Here is a 21,675-nt window from a genome sequence, read left to right on the forward strand (position 1 = left end):
CCCGTGTGCGTGTGGCGGCAGCACAGCCGCGAGCTGCGCCTGGAGAGCATCAAGTCGCAGATCCTGAGCAAACTGCGGCTCAAGGAGGCGCCCAACATCAGCCGGGAGGTGGTGAAGCAACTGCTACCCAAGGCGCCACCGCTGCAGCAGATCCTGGACCTGCACGACTTCCAGGGCGACGCGCTACAGCCCGAGGACTTCCTGGAGGAGGACGAATACCACGCCACCACAGAGACCGTCATTAGCATGGCCCAGGAGAGTAAGTGGGCGCGGGGCGCGAGCTACGGGGAGCCAGCTCCGACCCCAGGAAGGCGAGCGCCTCCCGCTGGGTCGCTGGGCGCTCCAGGCTGCCACTACGGAGAAGCCTTTTCCGCGAAAACTTGACGGGCTGGGGGGCGGGGAATGCTCTCTAGAAGTTTTTCGAGCTGTGGAGATGGGCTGTGGAGTTGTGTACACTCTGGTCCCTGGAGATGCCGGGGTGGGAGGGCTGTGCAAAAAGGGTGAGTTGCGAGATACCGCCTCCCGCCCTCAAAGTGCGCAAAAGACGGTGCTGGAGAGTCGGGGGAGGTAGGGGCCCGCAGTGAACCGGACAGGACAGCGACTTAGTCCTGAAGGGCCGTGGCGGGGAGGCTGGTGAACGGAATCGGGAGGTTCTGGGACTCCCGCAGTCCCAGGCAGGCTGCGGTGCTCTCTGCCTCCCTATGGCCCTGGCAGTACCTCCTCATCCCCTCTATCCCATGCTCCGCAACGCGCCCACCCGGCTGCAGAGATTCGAGTGCTCCTCTTTCTCTCTTCCAAGAACAGGATTTCAGAGCCCTGTATCTCCGCCTGCAGCCCAAGGAGTAGCCTCTCCACCCCAATCCAACCTCACACCCGGTTTCCCACGGGACCAGGAAAGCTGTGCCTTCTTGGTACTGGCGGAGCTCGAGCTCAGAGAACTGAACTCCATTGCGCTGGGGCTGAGAGCACCCGTTTGGCTGCTCAGACCTTAATGCTCCATCCCTCATTCATTCCCCCTACCCACAGCCGGACTTGAGAGAGAAGACTTAGGGAGGAAAAAAAAAAAAAAAAAAGATTGGAGTGGGGGGAAGTAACCCAGGCATCCAAGTCCCTGGCCAAATGGAAGACCAACATGTTAATAGACTTGAGCTGCTTTGAAATTTTATGGCCTAGAAAATCCAGGCCAATACTCCACCACTACCAACCCCCCTACCAGCTCTCCCTAGGGTCAGCTGACGCCCTCTTCCCCTCCCCCACTGAGGTGTGTGTGTGGGGGCAACTCCAGGGAACCAGGCCCTCTCTTCTTCCCTAGTGGTTTGGCCAAGTCTCCTGCATGCCCCCCCCACACACATTGGTTTTATGGCTCTGAACAGAAGGGGGGGAACTGGTTTATTGGCAGATGGGTCATAAAAAGCTGGGGGCTGAGGGGAGTCCTACTGGCCCACCCCCATGGGAGAGGCACTGGAACCCAGGTGTGCATCAGAGAGGCTGAGTGCCTCATAGTAACACACACCCCTATTTCTGCAGACCTAAACTCCACAGTGTTTGTTCAGGGCTGTAAAGAGAACTGAAAAGACTAGGAAACTAAGTGGGAGTGGTAGAGGGAGGGCATGGGGATCTGGTTTGGGTTCCTCAGTCTCCCTTCTGTTCTTAAAGCTTCTGGTTATGGAAGCTAGGGTCAGTCTGAGATTGACTGAGGGCAAGGTGGTGACAGGATTCTAGGAAACAGTTGTAGGGGAATGCAGAAGAGTTTGGTGGAAGAAGGTACACAGGGAAAAGATACTCTGGTGTATATGTGTAGCGTGTGTGAGGATTTCCCAGATGGGTAATGGGGTTATGGACCCCCATGTTGCCCCTCTATCTCTAACATCCCTTAACCAGCAGGCCTGAGCCCAGAGTTAGCTCTGGTAACAGGGATGCAGGAAGTGATCAGATCCTTCATGCATGGATTGGGCAGTGCAGGTGAGGTTGTGGGGGCACCAGCAGAAGGGGTGCCACCCCAGCTTCCACCCTGAATAACTAAGGAATTGGGTCTCCCGCCAGGTATTGTACGTCCCCTTTAAGAGTCAGGCTGAGCTCTTAAGAGAGGGAGGGGGAGCGGAGGGGAGGGGAGGGAGAGAGGGGAACAGGAAAAAGAGACTTTTATAGTCTAATCCCCAGGGACCCGCTTTAATAAGAGACTTGTGCTCTGCTAATCGGGGGAGGTGTTCGGCAGCAGAGATGGCCTCCCCTCCCCTCCCCCCTCCCTCCCCTCCCCCAGTCCTCAACCCTGGACCCCAGCCCCCACCCCTCCTGGGCTGCAGCGCCTGCCCTAGTTCCCTCCACCCTCTCAAGCTCTCCCACCCCAGCCTTCATCCTGGGAACCCAGCTCCCTGCCCTTCTGAGAGCCAAGCCCAGCCCCTCAGTTTCTCTCTACTCCCCAAGCCTAGAGGCCCCTACTCTCAGCCCAACCTCCTGCCCCTAGGCCCTCTAGTGGGGTTGGGAGAGTGTTTGTTGGGGAGTTGGTGAATAAAGAGGGGGTTGGGCTTTGGCTGAAAATAGTGCTATGACCTCTCTCCTTGACCAGTGCTGCCTACTCAACCTGACCTGCTGCCTTCTCCACTCCCATCTATCCAACACAGATGTGGCCCTTTCCCCTCCCCAAGGGGGCTGGGCCTATGTGTGTGTTGGGGACTCTCAGGCCCCCTTTTTCCCTCTGTGGCTCTACCTGCTTCTCCTTTGTTCCTCTTTTCGCCCTTTCTCTGGCTGCTCCCACTAGGCTTAGGTACCTCCCTCCTTTAACTTTCTAATCCCTACCCACCCAGTCCATAGGCATCACTCCCTTTCTCTCCCCATTCTCTGCAACCCCAAAACTTTCTTCTTTCCCTCTTCCTTCACTTCTCTACCTATCTCCATTAACCTGCCTCCCTCTCTCATGGCCTCTTCTCCATTATCTCCCTCAGCTTCTCCATTCTCTCTGGTCTAGGGCTCTTCCCTTTTCTTCCTAGGTCCTATCCTCTTGTAGTACTGACTCTCCCCACATACAGTGAGAGAGAAGTGTATGGTGATTCCTTGGATTGGGGATAGGGGACTATCTAAAGGAACCAAAGACCTAGAGGGATAGGGCCCTGATGCCTGGCCCTCTGCTTCCAAGCTCTGGGTGAGCTTGGGTGGCGGATATGTTTGGCACTTAGAAAAGTGATGCCTTTCTTTGGAGAGTAGAGAAAGAAAACTAACAATAAACCAACATTTATTGAGAAGTTCCTACTATTCTCACATTATTTATTTAATGGTCAGCACTCCTATGAAGCAAGGATTATTATCTGTACCACACTGAGAAGTTTGGTGGGGAAGGTCAGATACTGATTACTGAGGAGTCAGACCATGACTAAACCCACTTCAGTTGTAACCAGAGAACAGAGTTTAGATGTCAGGAAGAACTTTCAGATACTTGTCTATATAATTTAGGATTGGAGGGTTGGGGAATCCATTCAGTGTATATTTATTGAGCACTGCCTGGGTCTATAGTGGCATAGTGGTTAGAAGTGCTCAGCTGCTAAAATGTCAGCAGTTCAAACCCACATGGGAGAAAGTGGCAGTCTGCGCTCATAAAGATTTACTGCCTTGGAAACTCTATGGGACTGTTCTACTCTATTCTATAGGGTTACCCTGAGTCAGAATTGATGAGAAAGCAGTGGGTTTGGTTTTCTTGATTTGCCTGGGACTTTAGGAGGCAGGAAAGCTACAGTGGTGAGCCAAGTAGACATAGCATCAAAAGACACAGTACCTAATGACAAAGACAGGCAAGAAAACAGACAACTCCTATGCTGGCATTAGGTATAATATGCTATTTGGATTGTGGCTTGTCATTCCCCTTCTTACAAGCAGTAATCACTCTCCACACCCTACTTCACTGTGCCATCATGGCAGCTCCAGCCAGTAGGATAACTGGGAAGATAACCAGAGCGCTGAGGGCTCCAAGGAAAGGAAGCTGTAGGGGGACTTTTGTGTATCATGCCCTTAATATATGGACATCGTTAAGCATTTTCCACCCCATCCCATTTGGAAGGTCCTCCTGGGATGGTGGGGCTAGCAGGTTGCTGATAAGACAACAGAGATGCTGAGTAAGTCCCCCATGATTATGCAGAACTCTCGAGATGGGCATGATGCATAAAGGTCTGGACTTCTGATCATTACCTATAAGATGGAAGTTCATTCCTGAGCCTTTACCCTCAGTCTGTTTAGATATGTAGAAGAAGAATAGATATTCTTTGTCTAATAGAGGTATGATTTAGGGCATTCCCACCCAACTTAAGAAATTAAGGAGAGGCACTGGGAGGAGTTGGAAGGGAAGCAGAGGTGGGTATCGAGGATCAGCATTTAGACTGTCAGAAGCTCGATTTATGGTCTGGAACAAGGGGAAATGGGTCAAAATGTAAAGGTGGGATGTTGACCATCTGTAAAGATTTACTGGAACCAAAGGAGACTTGGGTGACAAAAAGAGACTGAATATAGTCCATCTGGTGTGTTGAATATTACTTCTCTGAGCAAATGCTCTGGGCAAATATGAGGTGGCTTTTCCCTTCCTCAAAAGGTGAGGCAGTAATGGTGATGATGAGGAAGTAGCTGAGGAAGTGTGTTCTCAGGGGAGAGAGAACAGGGAATCAGATGCATGGAAAGTGTTTGGGTGGTTCCGTTCTGATGGGTGTTATTTCTAGTGGGAAGGAAGCAGAAAGGCCTAGATCAGAACTCTGGTTTACTTCATAGGGTGTATTTAGCACATGCTCCCTTCCTGGACCCTAGGTTATCCACTCTCTGAGGTCACCTGTTTTGGGGGTCTGTGCCAGGCTTCACTGCCCACCAGACAAAACAGCAGAAACCAAGCAAGGTGGTCTGAGGACAGTAGGTATGAGAAGAGGTATAGCTTCTGCAAAGAACATCAAGGTTCAGAAAAAGTTGCTGGGGAAAGTTGGAAGAAGATGCAGGTGGACGGAGAATTCCAATAATTATCTCGGCAGTTTATCTGGTAGAGGGAAACCTGCCCATTAGGGCAAACATTACGGATAGGTACAGATCAGTGACTACAGCCTGCGAGAGCTACCCTACATAGAATGGCAGGCACTGTACTGGTCAGCAGAAATATGGTAGTTAACAAGAGAAGGGTAAGGAAGAATTGGAAATTGAGACTGAGGAGTCTAAATTGCCAATGATCCCAGCCCCTGCCGTTTCTACCTAGGGCTGCTCACCCTCTCCACACACACCCTTTGCTGATGCTGTGCCCTCTTCTCTTCCATCAGCGGACCCTGCAGTGCAGACAGATGGCAGCCCTCTTTGCTGCCATTTCCACTTCAGCCCCAAGGTGATGTTCACAAAGGTACTGAAGGCCCAGTTGTGGGTGTACCTGCGGCCAGTGCCCCGCCCTGCCACTGTCTACCTGCAGATCTTGCGACTGAAACCTCTAACTGGGGAAGGCACTGCAGGGGGAGGGGGTGGAGGCCGGCGTCACATTCGTATCCGCTCACTCAAGATCGAGCTACACTCACGCTCAGGCCACTGGCAGAGCATCGACTTCAAGCAGGTGCTACACAGCTGGTTCCGCCAGCCGCAGAGCAACTGGGGCATCGAGATCAACGCCTTTGATCCCAGTGGAACAGACCTGGCTGTTACCTCCCTGGGGCCAGGAGCTGAGGGCCTGGTGAGCAGGGGCCCTGAGGTGGTGGTGGATATGTAACCTGGTCCTGAGAAGGTGGGGATGTTGGAGAAGGAGAGACCAGGAACGTGAAGGGAGCTGGGGACTAGCATTATTCCTCTGAGACCGGTACCTGATTCTAGAAGAGAAAGGGGGCAGGGTGGTAACCGCTATCACTTTTCAGGGATCTATGCCAGGCAACAGCTGAAAACTGGATTTGGGGCAAGGGTGTCAGTTAATGGGAGATCCGTGGGAACACCAAAATTGGCCGTTGATGAGGCCCTGGGCCCAGGGGAAGAGAATCAGGTTGCCAGGGGAGGAATAATTAGAGGTGAGTTGGAGAGATGGCTAACTGGCAAGAAAAGTGGGTAGAAGATGTGGGCTGGGCGCGGGATTAGTGGAAAGGCTAAGTTTCTGTCCTGTCGTGATGGATGACCCTGTTGAGAGGGAGGTGAGAAAGGGACAGGGAATGGGAGCAATTTGGGCCATGTCAGAATTGTTTCTCTTCTCTCCCAACCCCAGCATCCTTTCATGGAGCTGCGAGTCCTAGAGAACACAAAACGGTCCCGGCGGAACCTGGGCCTGGACTGTGATGAGCACTCAAGTGAGTCCCGCTGCTGCCGATATCCCCTCACAGTGGACTTTGAGGCTTTCGGCTGGGACTGGATCATTGCGCCTAAGCGCTACAAGGCCAACTACTGCTCCGGCCAGTGCGAGTACATGTTCATGCAAAAGTATCCCCACACCCACTTGGTGCAACAGGCCAATCCAAGAGGCTCTGCTGGGCCCTGCTGTACTCCCACCAAGATGTCCCCAATCAACATGCTCTACTTCAATGACAAGCAGCAGATTATCTACGGCAAGATCCCTGGCATGGTGGTGGATCGCTGTGGCTGCTCTTAAGGTGGGGGACAGAGGATGTTCCCCCACAGACCCTGCCCATAGACCCCCATACCCCCATCCCCTAGAGCTCCCTCCACCTCTTCCCATGAACTTCACACCTTATTCCCTGCCCAAGCAGTGTGCAATACAACAGAGGGAGGCAGGTGGTGGTTGAGGGGTGAGTGGTTTGGGGGAAAAGGGGAAGGAGGGGGCATGGAAGGATGGGGAGTATTTGAGGTTTGCAGGTGAGAAGGTTTGGAAAGAAGACAGAGAAATGTAGAGGCAGAGGGACAGAGACAGTGGGGCAAAATGAGCAGCAGCAAGAAGGCAAAGGGATAGAGAGAAGAGACAGACTAGGCAGAGACAAACAATGAGAAAGAGACAGAAATGGAGTTAGAAGAGAAAGCCCCACACCAAGCCTCCTTTCTTCCACTGGCAAGGTGAGGGGCTTGGATAGTTTGGGGAGATCCCCTGACTACCATTCTCAATAGGAGAAAATAAAAAATCCACTCTTAGCTTTTCCCTCTCTCCCTCCAACAGTGGTCAGGGGAAGAAAAATGAAGGCAGGGGCAAAAGTGAGGATTTCGGAATTTTATTTATTTATTTATTGTGACTTTTCATTTTTTGGTATTTGGCTTTACTGAAATGAGGGCCCCTGCCCACTGTGCCCTATTTGTCCCTTATTCCCCAAACCCTGCTCCCCTCTAATACCCACCCACTTAAGCACTTGTATAAAGCCTCTAGGGTTGGGAATGGGAGTAGAGGGCAAGAGGGCCGACACATGGACATTTCCAACCCATAATCACCCTACTCAATCTTCCTGAGCCAAAGGGATTGAAGCTAATGGTCATGGAAACAATGAGGTTAGGGTTTAGGAGCCGGGGGAGCCCACAATATCCAGGATCAATGTAATGAGCCAGTGAACTAATTCTCAGGTTCACCCTCATAGTACTAAGTTATTTAGCCAGAGGGTGCAGCCTACTTATGGCCAAATTCCCCCCACTCCCCTGCCGAGACAGAGACCAAAGAGCCTGTGGAATGACCCTGCTCCCAGCCTCTATCTTCAGGTCAATAAAAAGGAAAGAGAGTATAGAGATCCCAGAGTTCCTCGGGCCTGGGAAGGGTTAGAAGGGGTCAAGAAAGTAATAGTAAGGAGGCTGAAGGTTACAGGGCGTTTGAATCCAAATCACTGCTCTGGGCTAGGGAATAGAGCCAGCAGACCAAGGGGGAAGGGATTTTGGAGGGGGGACGCTGTAGTCTCCCACCCCCAAAGCTCAGGGTGGAAGAGTAACAAGGGAGCAGAGTGTTTATAATTATTTTTATCTTTTATTTTTGGAATCTAGCAGTACCTGGCAGCAGGGAGGGGACAGAACAGAGGGTGGGAAGGATGGAGGCTCCATTTGGAAAGCTAAGAAGCAGGCAGACTGGTTGCTGTTCCTAGTTACTAGCTAGGCCTATTCATTTCTCCCACAATCCTGACCCACTCTCCTCCGGACTCACTGTGCCTCAGTTTCTTCCCCTCGATGGAACAAGAAATGGCAGCACCCACCACAGCAAAGAGATGAATTCTGAGCACTTACCACGGGCACTTTATGGACATAAAATACCTCTCGCTGTGGGACAGATAACCAGGGCACCAGAGTAGTGGTGAAGAGATGTGAGGCTTAGAGGAGTCATATGCTTCTTAGTACAAGCTACCCTCTGCCTCCCAGCTGGACAGTGCCTGAAGCCAAGGAGTTGAGGAAAGTCTCCTGATCCACACCCTATCCTTACCTCATCACCAGACCTCTCAGTTCTAGACAAGGGCCTAGAGGATGTCGAGAGAGGGGGAAAGACCCTTCGGCAAAATTATCAATCTTAAATTAAGCCAGCAGTTATGGGTCTGAGACAAACAGTATTGAACAGTAAAGCCCGAGCTGGGAGAGCTGTCCTGGAAGGCTTGTTTGTTCTCCAGAGCATGACTCTCCCACCTGGCCCAGCTGGTGCAAAGGGAAAAGGTATGTGGCTACCCTTGGGAAAGTGACATTGATGTGCTTAGCATCTTATTTCTACTCCCATAGTGAAATAAGGTGTTTCGGTAGAGGAAAGGGCAGGGGCTATTAAGCTTTCCAACTTGCCTCCACATATAGCATTTATGCTAAACCCCATCCTTTCCTCTCTTGCTTTGTTCTTATCCCTCCTTCTGTCCCAATTTGGAGAGCTAGATACACCTGACCACCTACACCACGTTCATATCCTTGGTGGAAGGAGAGGAACAGTAAAACAAAGAACAGAAGCAGCCTCTTCCAAGGTCAAGTGCCCATGTCTCCTGATCTTTGCACAGGGTGGGGGTTGGGCAGTAAGCATCAGGTTACTTCTCTCTACAGATTCTAGAGCTGGGGCATTAAACCTGGGGGACACATAGAAATGTCCCTTCAGTACCACCAAATAAAGATCTTTTGGGGTGGTCTTTTTCTTACAAACATGGACCTATGAGTTGAAGTCTCATTCCTGTTCCTCCCAGTCCCCAAAAAGGCGTGGATTAGATTTTGGGGCAGAGCCCAGTGATCCAGTGGGAGCTAGCAACCCCTCCCACCTTAAGATGTGTGTAGACCTGGCCGGTGCCCCTCGGAACGTATCATAATTAGTGTAATTATTATTTACTTTGTGTATTTGTTACACTGTGTGTGATTGATTGCCTTTGTTAAGGAGGAGTTGGGGCTGACGGGGGCACTGGAATGCCGGGAAAGGACTTCTTCACTGAGATCAAGGCTTCCTGGTGGGAACCACTGCAAAAAGGCCATCAGGCAGTTTTCAAGTTATGTGACAGAGGGCAAAGATGGCCATAGGGTGCTTTGAATTTTGGGATGGTCACATGACACAATCCAGCACTTGAACCTGAAAAAAAGGAAAATAAAAGCGGTCAAAGAGTTTAGAATTCAGTGCCGAGGGCTTCTTCCTTGCCAAGCGCCATATTAACACCTTAGAAACCAGAAACAGAAGGGAATCTGAAGGAGGATGAAGTTCTGTGCTCAGGAATTAAGATGAAATCCTTGGAGCAAGGAAAAAAATAGTAAGGGCATGTGGGATGAAGGTCTGGGAAATGCAGCTCAAGGGAGGATGGGCAGAGGATAAGAAAGGAAGGTGGTCTAGGATAAATTCTCTACAGAGCTTGATCTAAAACAGTCCTAAAGAATATAAAACCTTCTTCCAGCCTCCACAGAATGGAAAATCTGAAAGTTTTCATCAGATGATCCAGCTAATGTCTCCTCTTCCTGCAGTCCCTGATCCTAAATTTCCTCAACAAAATTTCACCATAGTCCATAAACCAAACCAACATAGCCATTCAACCTGTAATTTTAACAAGCATAGTTAAGCATCTCAACTATTTCTTCTTTGATTCCACTGTAAAAAATTTGTCCCCAAACTGGCAGAGTGTAAGAGTTGGGGGTGGCAAAGGAATCTTGCCTATCAAAAAAAAAAAAAAAGAAAACTTTGGTGACAATAACTTATCCAGAATGGGAGACAAAGTCACTGGGGTTCTATGTGCCACCATGCTTTCCCTGTCCTGTCGGTTCTATAAGCAGTTTGGCTCCACTACAGACCGACAAGACAGGTCAGACAGTGGGAGAAGACAAAAGTGTTACGTATTGTATCCTACACCAAGGGATCTGCTTTATCAACACCTATCCCCGAGCCAAAAATGTTTTTTGCCTATTAGTTGTTTCCTATACTGAGTGTGAGACAGATCACAAGATGACTTTTAAGTCTCTTCCTTATCCCCCAATACTTTCCCACCCAATATATAGGTAACTATCTATACTTTCCCCATTTTTTTAATGTCAGGGGCCCCAAACTAAAATGAGTCCAAAATCAAACCAAACTCAATGCTGTTGAGTCGGATCCAACTCATAGTGAACCCTCCTTGGGTTTCTGAGGCAGTATCACTATCGAAGTAGATTGCAGAATCTTCCTTCTGAGGAGTTGCTGGTGGGTTTGAACTGCCAGCCTTCTGGTTAGCAGTCAAATGCCTCAGGCACTACACCACCAGAGCTCCCAAACTAAAACGAGTAGGCAATGGCATTTACAGCGCTGGTCTGTAGTGGGGCAAAGGCAAGGAAATCAATGACCCCAGCCATAATGCCAGCTTTTCTGCCAGTGAGCTGATAGTAAGGGAGAAACTGGAGTACTTCCTACTTGTTCCCACTATCCAAACTCAACACACCTACATATCTGTGTCTATGCACATATACATACATGTTCAAACTAGTCCACTCTACAGTTGGAACCTACATGGGAGGAGGGGAAACTCCCACTGTTCTCTAATCATCTAGGAAAATTAGGAGCTAATATCTTCTGAATGCTTATCATGTAAACTCTGGCAGGCACATTGTGCTGAGTACATAATATGATAATTATCACTTAATTCTCACAGCTACCTTCACAATAGGGTTTCTATTGGTATGGAGTCTGGAAAAAAGTCACAGAATGATTAATTTGCCCAGGATCTCAGCGCTACTGTGGTGGAACAAGGAATTAAACCTAAGTAGTTGCCGTACAATATTATATTCTAATCCGTTAAAAGTAATCTGACAGGTAGAAAAACTAAACATGGGGTAACTGATAAAATGCTAAGGAGAAGGTTGGGAACACGTTGGGCTCAAAGGTGTGAAACCTGCTATATTAATTAATCCCTTTGGAGGAGAGGAAAAAAAAAAAACTCTAGACATGTAGGGAGAGGGAGGTTAGAGTTTTGGGGGAACTTCAATAACCAGAGGTGACAGTGCCTGTCAGAGACCCTCATACAAGAGAACAGGGAAGACTAGTTTAGTTTCTAACCTGTGTAAATTCCCTCCTTCCCTCTCATTTGTTTCTCATGCCAGACATGGCAACAGGACTCAGTCCAACATCAAGAAGTCCTGCCCCTGTTTACACTTTTCTTCTCATAGCCCTCAACCACCAGAAACGAGAGCCTTCTATGCTCAGCAGTCCCCAGGCACTGGGGTAGGGGTAGGGGTAGGGGCAGTTTAGAGTGGTGGTGGAGAAAAGAGAATGATCCCAGAGAACCATAAAAAGGTACAGATTTACAGCTAAGGAAGCTAGTTCCCTCCATAGCTTTTATAGACTCCCTCATTAAGAACTTCCAGGTATGCAGAGAATGTCACAGCTTCAGCAGAGAGAAAGAAGACTCTAGTCCGCTAACTACATCTGGATCCTGGATTGGTTACATTAGGTTACATTAGGGAATCGGGCTGTATAGGAAAGAAAGTACTTAGATCCTGGATAAAGAACTGAAAACTTGGATGCCTGTTCTGCCTTTACAGGGACCTATTATTCCAAGACTGAGGTGGTCAAAAGACATAGGCATTCTGAAGATAATTATGTTCAAAAAAAAGAATTCTAACATATAAACAGTTGCTAGAATGGGATAAAAAAGTTAGTTAAAAAAATATCTCCCAAAATTGGGAAATACTCTATCAAAGAACTAGGGAAAGTTAAGTAGAGTAATCAAGCTTCAGGAAGAGAGTCCTCAGGGGAAGATCGAATACATTTCTGGAGGGTTATGAAGGAGTTCTGGATGTGCAGTGCTTAACACATCTGGCTGCTAACCAAAAGGTTGGCAGTTCAAACCCACCAGCCACTCCATGGGACAAAGATGAGGCAGTCTGCTTCCATAAGGCTTTTCAGCTTTGGAAACCCTATGGAGAAGTTCAACTCTGTCCCACAGGGTAGCTGTTGAAACAGAACTGACTGGATGGCAGTGGGTTTGGGTTTTTTTTTGTTGTTGTTGTTTATAGAGGATACTCAGAAGATAAAGTGAAGAAAACTTCTAAAAGACTCACTGCTCCACTCCATTATCAGATGCTCCATTCCCTTACCTATTTCTTACGTTGACTATTTTTGGGTGGAAAACCCTTACTGAACTCCATAATCTCTCTCATGCTATAAACTGGAACTATTCTCTCTGGTTCTATTTTCAGATGAAAACAGAGAGACAAAAAGCCACCTTCAAGATCAGAACCTAGAGTAAAAACAAACAATAAATGAGAAGGACAAAAGAAGCCAATAGGAAGGAAGGTCATTCCAACCATAAAGCTGATTTAGTTGAGGAGGTGCCAAAAGTTGAACCATCTTTCCCTCTTGTTAATTTCTCCAAAGTCTCAGAATGGGGCAAAATCCACAAAAAAAAAGGTAAACCTTTGGATCTCCTCTCCAAGGCAGAATTTTCCTAAAGTTATGTCTCTGTCTCTCCTCAGTAACCTGAGACAATGCAAAGAAAGCAATTCTTCATGTTAGGAAGGAGATCCCAGAATTAGGCAGAATGTTTTGGTAGAAATGGGAATAAGGGACCACACCACAGCAACATGGAATCTGATTATGTACCAAAGTCTTAAGACAAGGGGCCAAGCTTTCAAGTTTTATTATAAAAACCCTTATATAGATGTCCAGAAATAATATTAAGAGGAGAAACTCTGTACTAACACATCCAGAAAGATTAAGCAGCAGGTCTTAGATCCGTATGAAACCACAAACAAGCAGCCAGCAAAGGGAGAGCCAAACCCTCTCTAAGCAAGAAAATGGATCAGTGAGGAAAATGGATGCTTGTAATAGTCAAGAAACATGTCCCCCAAAACTGCAATAGCATCCTTCTGCAACAGAAGAGGACAAACTAGCACAGGGCTTGTTAAGTAGAAGCCTTTAGTCCTGCTTATGTTCCCAAAATCGACATCTCTGGCATCCTCTGTCATGCTTTGAATCCCTGTGTTTTCTTCTCGTTCTGAGGGTATCCAGCCCACTTCCCTTACAGAACTGCAGAACCAGTAGAATGCCACATACTGACTTCAGCTGGAACCAGATAGTACCAACATCCATTCCCACATACCAGGCCACTCTTGGAAACTAGGACTTTCTCCTTCTTGTGGGATTCTGGGCTCTACTTTATCTAAGCAAAAGGCTTACTAGCCCATTAACCCTTGGATTTATATCCTTCACACTTCCTAAAACCCTCACTGTTCTCCCTATTTTATCACACTGGGTTATCCCAACCAGCTGAAGCAAGGATTCAGAAAGTAAATTGGCCTCTTTACGGTACATAAAGGGGTAAAAGGACACCTGTAAGCATGAGAGAAGGGAATAAATGGGCTTAATAGGGTAGACTCACTCAATACTTTTCCTGTCTTCCTTTCTAAGAGGTAAAGGCATTGTGCCTAATTTCCTGCAATGTCTTCCCCTGGAATTCCTCATATCTGGTCTTATCTGTCTCTAACATCCCAAAGAAGCACCTAATAAAACACATTACTTTCTTTCCTACAGTCTTTATTATTATTATTAACAAGTAAAATAATTAAAAAAAAAAAAAAAATACAAACAAGAAAACACAACACCACCTTGAAGTTAAAATGGCAATAAATCAAACTGCTGCTGGAATTCACTGATGTACCTGGGGTACACGCTCTCTCACTGCAAGGCAGGACCTAGGCCCATGACTGTGCATTTAGGTATACATGTGACCAAGAAGAATCAGAGCAATGGAAACCATCGGAGAACAAAAAGCACTAAGAACTTTTCATCAGGCAATCCCAAAGCGCTCTGCTCTTTTCCTCTTCTTTGCCTATAAAGAGAAAGCAAAAACAAAAAAATCAGATTGCAAGACAACAGTGGCCTATGTCCCTGGCTGCTTTAATCAACACTCACATGAACTATCACAAGGTCCAAGAGGGAGGGATGGTTCAAGCTTAAGCTTGACAACTAGAGCTTTCAATCCTGAATCTCTCTAGTTATCCAGTGAGAGCTGGGGAGAATTAGCAGAAAAAGGAGGGTAAGGAGGGGAGAAGATTAGGAGAGATAATAGTAGAAAAATGCAAAGATTCCTGAAGGAAAGATGGCCACTCAACTTTAAAGCAAGCTAGCCTGGAAACAATGGACTCTAACAGGCTAAGGGGCTGAGGAACATTTTGTAGTCAGTGAAGAGATGGGAAATTTCAGAGGACAAAGGGTTAACCAATCCTATTCATGGAGAAGGTGAGGGGGATGCCCTTCTGGGTAGTCAGGCCCAGGCAGCAGCTATTCCTTAGACCTCCAAACTCAGAGAGGCATATAAATCTTCAGTGCCAACAGAGTAAATAGGGGGTGGGGGATGTGGGGGAGTTCCTGTCAAGCATCTCTTAAGGGAAGCAACACTGGAGAGAGGGCACAAAATCGGGGGGAAGTAGTGTGGAGAGGAGAAAGATCTTTTTGTTCTCGGAGTGACTCACAAAACAGCACTGAGTCCTTCACCCTCACTCCAACCACTGCCCCCAGTAAAGAGGGAACCTTTTCTTCATCCCACTCACACAAGACATTTAATTTAGATTAAAAAGAAAAAGCTGAGTGTACACAAGCCCAGCCTACTCCACCTGAACTATTGACACAATTCTTTGGAATCAAACAAAAGTGATCTGGCTTATATAATCTCTACTGGCCTCAAAGTTACCACTCTCTAACACACAGCAACTCTTTCCCAATAAAAGCCCCTGTTCCTTGTCACTCCAGAAGATCTTCCTCTCTCTTATCTTGAAGAGGCCAAATTTACCTACTTAGTTAAGTATGCATGGTTTAACAATAGTTGTCTCTTTAAAGAGGGAGTAGTTTTAACAAGAATTAAAACAAAACTGTTTACTTCTAGTTCATCCTAGTATGTAAGTAAGTAGATACTTATTTGAGTCGATTCCAATTCAGAGAGACCCTAGAAGCACAGAGAAGAACTGCCTCACAGGGTTTCCAAGGCTGTACGTAATCTTTACAGAAGCAAACTGCCATGTCTTTTTCCACCACAGTGGCTGGTGGGTTTGAATCGCCAACTTTTAGGTTAACAGCTGAGTGCTTAACCACTGCACCACCAGGGCTCATTAGAGAATTATAATGCTTTATTCTTAATTAGTAGCACATAGAATACAAACATCTTTAGTTTTTTCCTAGTTGAGAGGGTAAACTGATGAGACTATAAAGTTTTCACGGTTTATTCAAAGACCAACTTTGATATTGATTCCTCAAGAAACTGTAAGCTTTTGAGTATGTAAGGTAATAGAGGTCATCTTCGGAGGCAGAGAGAAGTAAACTTGGATTAAACGGAAGCAAGAGGACAACATTCCAAAATCTTTTATCACCCAAGCAGCTCTCTTTAATTCTAGCATAGTCATCATTTAAAATGATCTCTACTGATCTTTATATACACCTCAGGTGACACTTGGCTTATGTTGTGGTGCTCTTGTTAGGTGCCATCAGGTCAACTCTGACTCATCACGTCCCTCTTTACAACAGAACAAAGCACTGCCCGGTCGTGTGCCACCCTCACAATACTTGCTATACTTGAGCCCATCGTTGCAGCCACTGTGTCAATTCATCTTGTTGAGGGTCTTCACCTTTTTTGCTGACCCAATATTTTACCAAGAGACTAGAGAAGCAAACTGCCATGTATGACAATATGACCAAAGTAGGTGAGATAAAGTCTGGGATTCCTGCCTCTAAGGAACATTTCAGCTGTACTTCTTCCAGGACAGACTTGTTTGTTCTTTTGGCAGTCCATGCATTCTCAGTATTCTTTGGCAACATCACAATTCAAAGGCATCAACTCTTCTTTGATCTGCCTTATTCACTGTTCAGCTTTCACAAACACACGAGGCAACTGAAAATACCATGGCATGGATTAAGGTACACCTTAGTCTTCAAAGTGACATCTTTGCTTCTTAACAGTTTAAAGAAGTCTATTGCACAGGGGACAAAGTTGTAGTCACTTCTTGGTCACAGCCAGCTACCCAGAGGGACCAAGTAGTTGAACCTGTGGGCTTGGGACCATAGTTGCAGGGGACATCAAACTCAATTGGCATAACATACTACACAAAACATTGTTCCACCTCCTACCCTCCTACTTTGGTGAGTAGCGACTGTGATCTTAAAAGCTTGCAAGCAGTCATCTAGATGCAAGGATGGGTCTCTCCTCGTTGAAGAATGAAGAAAACCAAAGATTCATGGAAACAATTAGTCCAAAGGACTGGTACACCATGTGATCCTCAGCCTATACGACTATGAGACCAGAAGAACTAGATGGTGCCGGCTACCACTGTCAACCACTCAGAGCGGGATCTATGTACGAGATCCTGGATAGAGAGGGAGAACAATGTGGAACAAAACTCAAAATCATTTAGAAGAAAAAAAAAAGATCAGGTTTGCTGGTCTGACAGAGCCTGGTGGAACCACTGAGACTATGGTCCCTAGCTGCCATTCAGGTCTGGAATTGAACCCACACCTGTGGCTTCCAGCCAAATAAAAGACAGGCGTAAGAGTTGAACATGTACCTGAGGTAGATATATTCCTTGGAGAGAACAATCATGGGAGAAAGAAGGGTTGTTTATGCACAGGGAGACAGTTCAGGGGGCAGGAGTGCATGGAGGGATGGACACAGAGGTAAGAAGTAGCCATAAAACAAATTTCTGTGTTCAAAAAATTTTGGCAGTTCAGACAATGGGAAATTGAGCTCTATAACTGGATAAAAGAGGTAACTATTATGAGATAACTCTCATTATCTCATGTTAATGTCATGAGATAATGTGTGTGTGAACTGCTGTATGGAAAGTAAATTTGTTCTATAAACTTTCACCCAAATCACAATAAAAAAAGAAAAAAAAAAAAAGTCTTGCAGATTTGCCTAGTGCAATATGGTGTCTGATTTCTTGACTGCTACTCCCATCGGTGTTGACTGTGGGTCTAAGTAAAATGAAATTTCTCACAACTTCAATCTTTTCTCCATCTACTGTAATGTTGCTTATTGGTCCAGTTGTGAGGACTTTTTTTTTTCTTTATGTTGAGGTATAATCCATACTGAAGACTGTAGTCTCTGATCTTCATCAGTAAGTGCTTCAAATCATCTTTACATTCTGCAAGCAAGGTTGTGTCATCTGCGTATCACAGATTGTTAATGGCTTTATTTTAAATACTCTCAAATCGGCATCATTAGTTTGTCAGTTCTCAGAGTCTCAGTGAATGTGGGGAGCTAAGATTAAGAATGAACAGAAGTCCCATAAAAAGCTACTCTTTCACGTCAAGAAACTACTTGTGAACAAGGTGGTAAGAATGAGAAATCTCAGGAGTAAGGGAGGAAGAAAATCAAAGATGCATGAACCAGTTAGTCTAAAGGACAACAGGACCACGAGAATCTCAGCTTATATGACCCTGAGATGAGAAGAATTAGATGGTGCCTGGCTACCAATGCTAACTACTTGGAAAGGGATCAAAATTGGAGATATTAGATAGAGTAGGAGAAAAAATGTGAAACAAAATTTAAAAAAATAAATAAAAAATAAAAAAAGACCAGCAGGATAGAGATTGGTGAGACCCCTGAGACTATGGCCCCAAGTCACCCTTTGGACCCAGAACTGAACTCACTCCAGTAGTTTAAGTCTCAGCCAAACAAAAGATAAGTCCACGAGGAGAACAATTACACCAGGGAGATGCAGTCCTTAGATCAATCAACCTTGGGTGATCAGAAAAGCAGCATTTGCCCAGGGAGAAAGAAAGGTAGGGAGGCAGGAAGGCATAGGCAAGGAGAACACAGGGAACTGGTAATCACAGGGAGGAAGTGGGGGAAGTAGGAGGAGAGCTGTTCCACTGCAAGGAATGTAATCATTGTCACAAAATAAAATATGTATGAACTGTTGAATGTAGAACAAATCTGCTTTGTAAAATTTCACCCAAATCACAGTAAAAAGTAAAAAAAGAAAAAGGATCTCATTTGAGTCTACTGTCTATAACTCCAGAGAGAAGTTACATACAAACTATTCTTGTACCTGGGTCAGAGATGCCCTGTGTTAAATGATCAAAGGAAATATGGTTGGCAGACAACAATAATAAACACTACTATGTATTGAATATTTACAATATGAAAGGCACTGTGCCAAGTAATTTACATATTCATCTCTTCTGTATTAGCATCTCATTTAATTATTACATTATCACTCTGAGGTAGGTACATTATCTCCACTTCACAGATGATGAATCAGAGGCTCAGAAAAGTACTACTATAATACTAGTGGTAAAACTACTTTTCAAACTCAAGCCTACTTGATTACAAAGCTTGTGCTCTTCCCTACTAGGCTAACAGGTTTTAACACTGGATTAAGTACACTGATGGTCTTCAGTGTGGCCACTTCATGCAGAAAACATATTAAGGAAAGAGAAAAACATCTTGTCTTTTGGGCATGTAAGAAGTAGACTTGGGAAATAGTATGTTTCTCCACTCAGTTTATTCACCCTCATTTCCCTTCAGAACGTCTATGGAGCATTCTGGATATATTTTACCTCTGTATCCTCTGTAGTTCCAGTTCCAGCTGAACTTGTGACAATCCCAAATCGCTCCTTCCTCTTTTTTAGCTTCTCATCATCTTCAGACTATTCAGGGACAAAGAAAAGGGTTGAAACAAACTAGCCCCCTGTTCATAAGGTAAACTGAATAAAGTTATAATTTACTGGCACAACATGCTGACCAAACTTGTGCCAAGAACTAAGGATCACACAAACAAAAATAGATACAAAACTGAGCTAGCATGCAGCATGTTGCCCCTAGAACAGCTAAAAACTTATTAACTAAGAAGGCCTCAACATTCACACAAGGAGAGGCAAGAAGTAGCCATAAAACAAATTTCTGTGTTCAAGAAATTCTGGCAGTTCAGACAATGGAAAACTGAGCCCTATAACTGGAGCATTACTGCTTACTAAGAGTTGGAGCTGGCCATTCTCTTATAGCTTTTTAATTGAGCTACTGTTCACTTCCAACACTGTTCAAAAGGAAGAGTGTTGTATACATCCCATTAGGACCCAAACCCAATCACCTTACCTATCTCACTGTAACAGTTATTTTCTCCTTCTCTACCTTCCACTCACATCCATTAACCAACCAGTAATCAAAAGCTCAGCACTAGGATCAGTTAAACACCTAAAAACCAGTAGGCTCCTTGGGTATGTTATTTTTCCCAAAAAAAATAGATTTTTTTCTAGAACTTGGCACATCTAGATAAAGATCCTTTCTTCTCATACAGCTCAAGAGACCCCCTAACTCCATACACACTTACCAACCTCACCAGGGGGCAGGATAGTTTCTTTGACATTATTTACAACAGATAAGCAATGTAACTCAAAACTCACTGCCGTCGAGTCAATTCTGACTCACAGCAACAGTTTAGGACAGAGCAGAACTGCCCCATAGGGTTTCTAAGGCTGTAAATCTTTACTAAAGCAGACTGCCTCATATGTCTCCCTTCGAGGGCTGGTGGATTTTGGTTAGCAGCCAAATGCTCTAACCACCACACCACCAGAGCTCTTACCACAATAAGGCCATGTCAAAAGACTTCAAACAACCTTTTGAGGTGGATTTTTTTAAGCCCAAAGAAGTTTATATTCCTGCAGTCTGTGTTTCTTTCTAGGTGCCCCAAAACCATACGATCAAAAGCAAAAGCAATCAAGAGACACGGAGAAACAGGAATTTTTCAATGCCGCTACCCTCAACCCCAACCAAAAAGCTGCCTGTGTCTCTATGACCAGAGGAGTCACCTTTATGATCAAAAGCAGGGCAGCTACCCAGCTTTCTAGGCTCAATTTGTTTCACTAGTCCAGCTCTCTGAACACAGTAAACAGGAGTATTGTTTGGATCTTACTTCTGCTCTTTCAGCTCAGAAATGTTTTCATTTTCTCTTTTGCTATACCTAGTTTCTAGTGAGAAGAAAGAGAGCTAAGGAGCAATGGTAGTACAATGGTTAAATACTTAGTTACTAAGCAAAGCTTGGCAAACTCTCTCAGTGGCTCCACTGGAGAAAACACCTGGAGATTTGCTCCCATAGAAATTTCAAACTAGCAATCCTACAGGGCAGGTCTACTCTGTCACATTGAGTCATCATGAGTCAAAACTGACTCGATGGCATCTAACAAGAAGAGAGCTAACAGAGAGGTTGGTGGCTCTGAAGGAGTGAAGAATACTACATAAGAGCAACCATTTAATCATAACCTACTAACTAGAATAGAGTATTACATACATAATTTTTCTTTTTTATTATGTTGTTGTTGTTAGGGGCCATCGAGTTGTTTCCGACTCATAGTGACGCCATGCACAGCAGAACAAAACACTGCACGATCCTGCACCAGCTCCATGATCCCTGCTATACTTGAGCTCATCATCACAGCTGCCATGTCAATCCATCTTGTTGAAGGCCTCCCCCTCTTTCGTTGACCCTCCACCCTACCAAGCATGACATCCTTCTCCAGGGAATGGTCCCCTCTGACAACATGACCAAAATAGGTGAGACGAAGTCTGGCCATCCTCGCTTCCAAGGAGCATTTCAGGTGCACGTCCTCCAGGACAGATCTGTTAGTTCTCTTAGCAGTCCATGGTACTTTCAGCATTCTTCGCCAGCACCACAACTCCAAAAGCATCAACTCTTCTTCGGTCTTCCTTATTCATTGCCCAGCTCTCACATGCATATGAGGCGACTGGAAATATCATGGCTTGTGTCAGGCGCACCTTAGTCCTCAATAGGACATCCTTGCTCCTCAGCACTTGAAACAGTTCTTTCGTGATTGACCTCCCTAATGCTACACGTCGTCTAATGTCCTGACTGCTGCTTCCGTTGGCATCGATTGTAGAACCAAGCAACGTGAATTCTTTGACAACCTCAATCTTCTCTCCATTTATTGTGATGCTGCTCATTGGTCCAGTTGTGACAATTTTTGTTTTCTTTATATTGAGATGTAATCCATACTGCAGACTGTATTCTTCAACCTTCATCAGTGCCTCGAATCATCCTCACTTTCAGCAAGCAAAATTGTATCATTCGGGTATCTCAGGTTGTTAATGATTCTTCCTCCAATCCTGATGCCATGGTTTTCTTCATATAGTCCAGCTGCTCGGATTATTTGCTCAGCATATAGATTGAATAAGTGTGGGGAAAGGATACAACCCTGACACACTCCCTTCTTGCTTTTAAACCATGTAGTGTCCCCTTGTTCTATTTGAACGACAGCCTCTTGGTCAAGGTACAGGTTCCTCATGAGTACAATCAAGTGTTTGGGAATTCCCATTCTTCTCAATGTTATGCATAATTTGTCATGATCCACACAATCAA

General features: G+C 45.7%; 2 protein-coding genes across 2 annotated transcripts in view; one reads left to right on the forward strand and one right to left on the reverse strand.

The window, feature by feature from the left end:
- Positions 1-6,571, forward strand: part of GDF11 (growth differentiation factor 11) — a 10,192-nt gene extending 3,621 nt beyond the window's left edge. The window contains exons 3-5 of the mRNA XM_007955161.2: positions 3-259; positions 5,277-5,674; positions 6,191-6,571. Of these exons, the coding sequence (XP_007953352.1) occupies positions 3-259; positions 5,277-5,674; positions 6,191-6,571 (1,036 nt within the window). The remainder of the gene's footprint in view (positions 1-2; positions 260-5,276; positions 5,675-6,190) is intronic.
- Positions 6,572-14,099: 7,528 nt separating this feature from the next.
- The window catches only part of LOC103209284 (SAP domain containing ribonucleoprotein), a 60,394-nt gene continuing 52,818 nt past the window's right edge, over positions 14,100-21,675 (reverse strand). The window contains exons 11-12 of the mRNA XM_042782857.1: positions 18,863-18,952; positions 14,100-14,141 (exon numbers count right to left, since the gene is read on the reverse strand). Of these exons, the coding sequence (XP_042638791.1) occupies positions 14,100-14,141; positions 18,863-18,952 (132 nt within the window). The remainder of the gene's footprint in view (positions 14,142-18,862; positions 18,953-21,675) is intronic.

This window comes from Orycteropus afer, unplaced genomic scaffold, assembly GCF_000298275.1.
Source record: "Orycteropus afer afer isolate SDZICR_OR568_19922 unplaced genomic scaffold, OryAfe1.0 scaffold00490, whole genome shotgun sequence".
Taxonomy (NCBI): Eukaryota; Metazoa; Chordata; class Mammalia; order Tubulidentata; family Orycteropodidae; genus Orycteropus; species Orycteropus afer.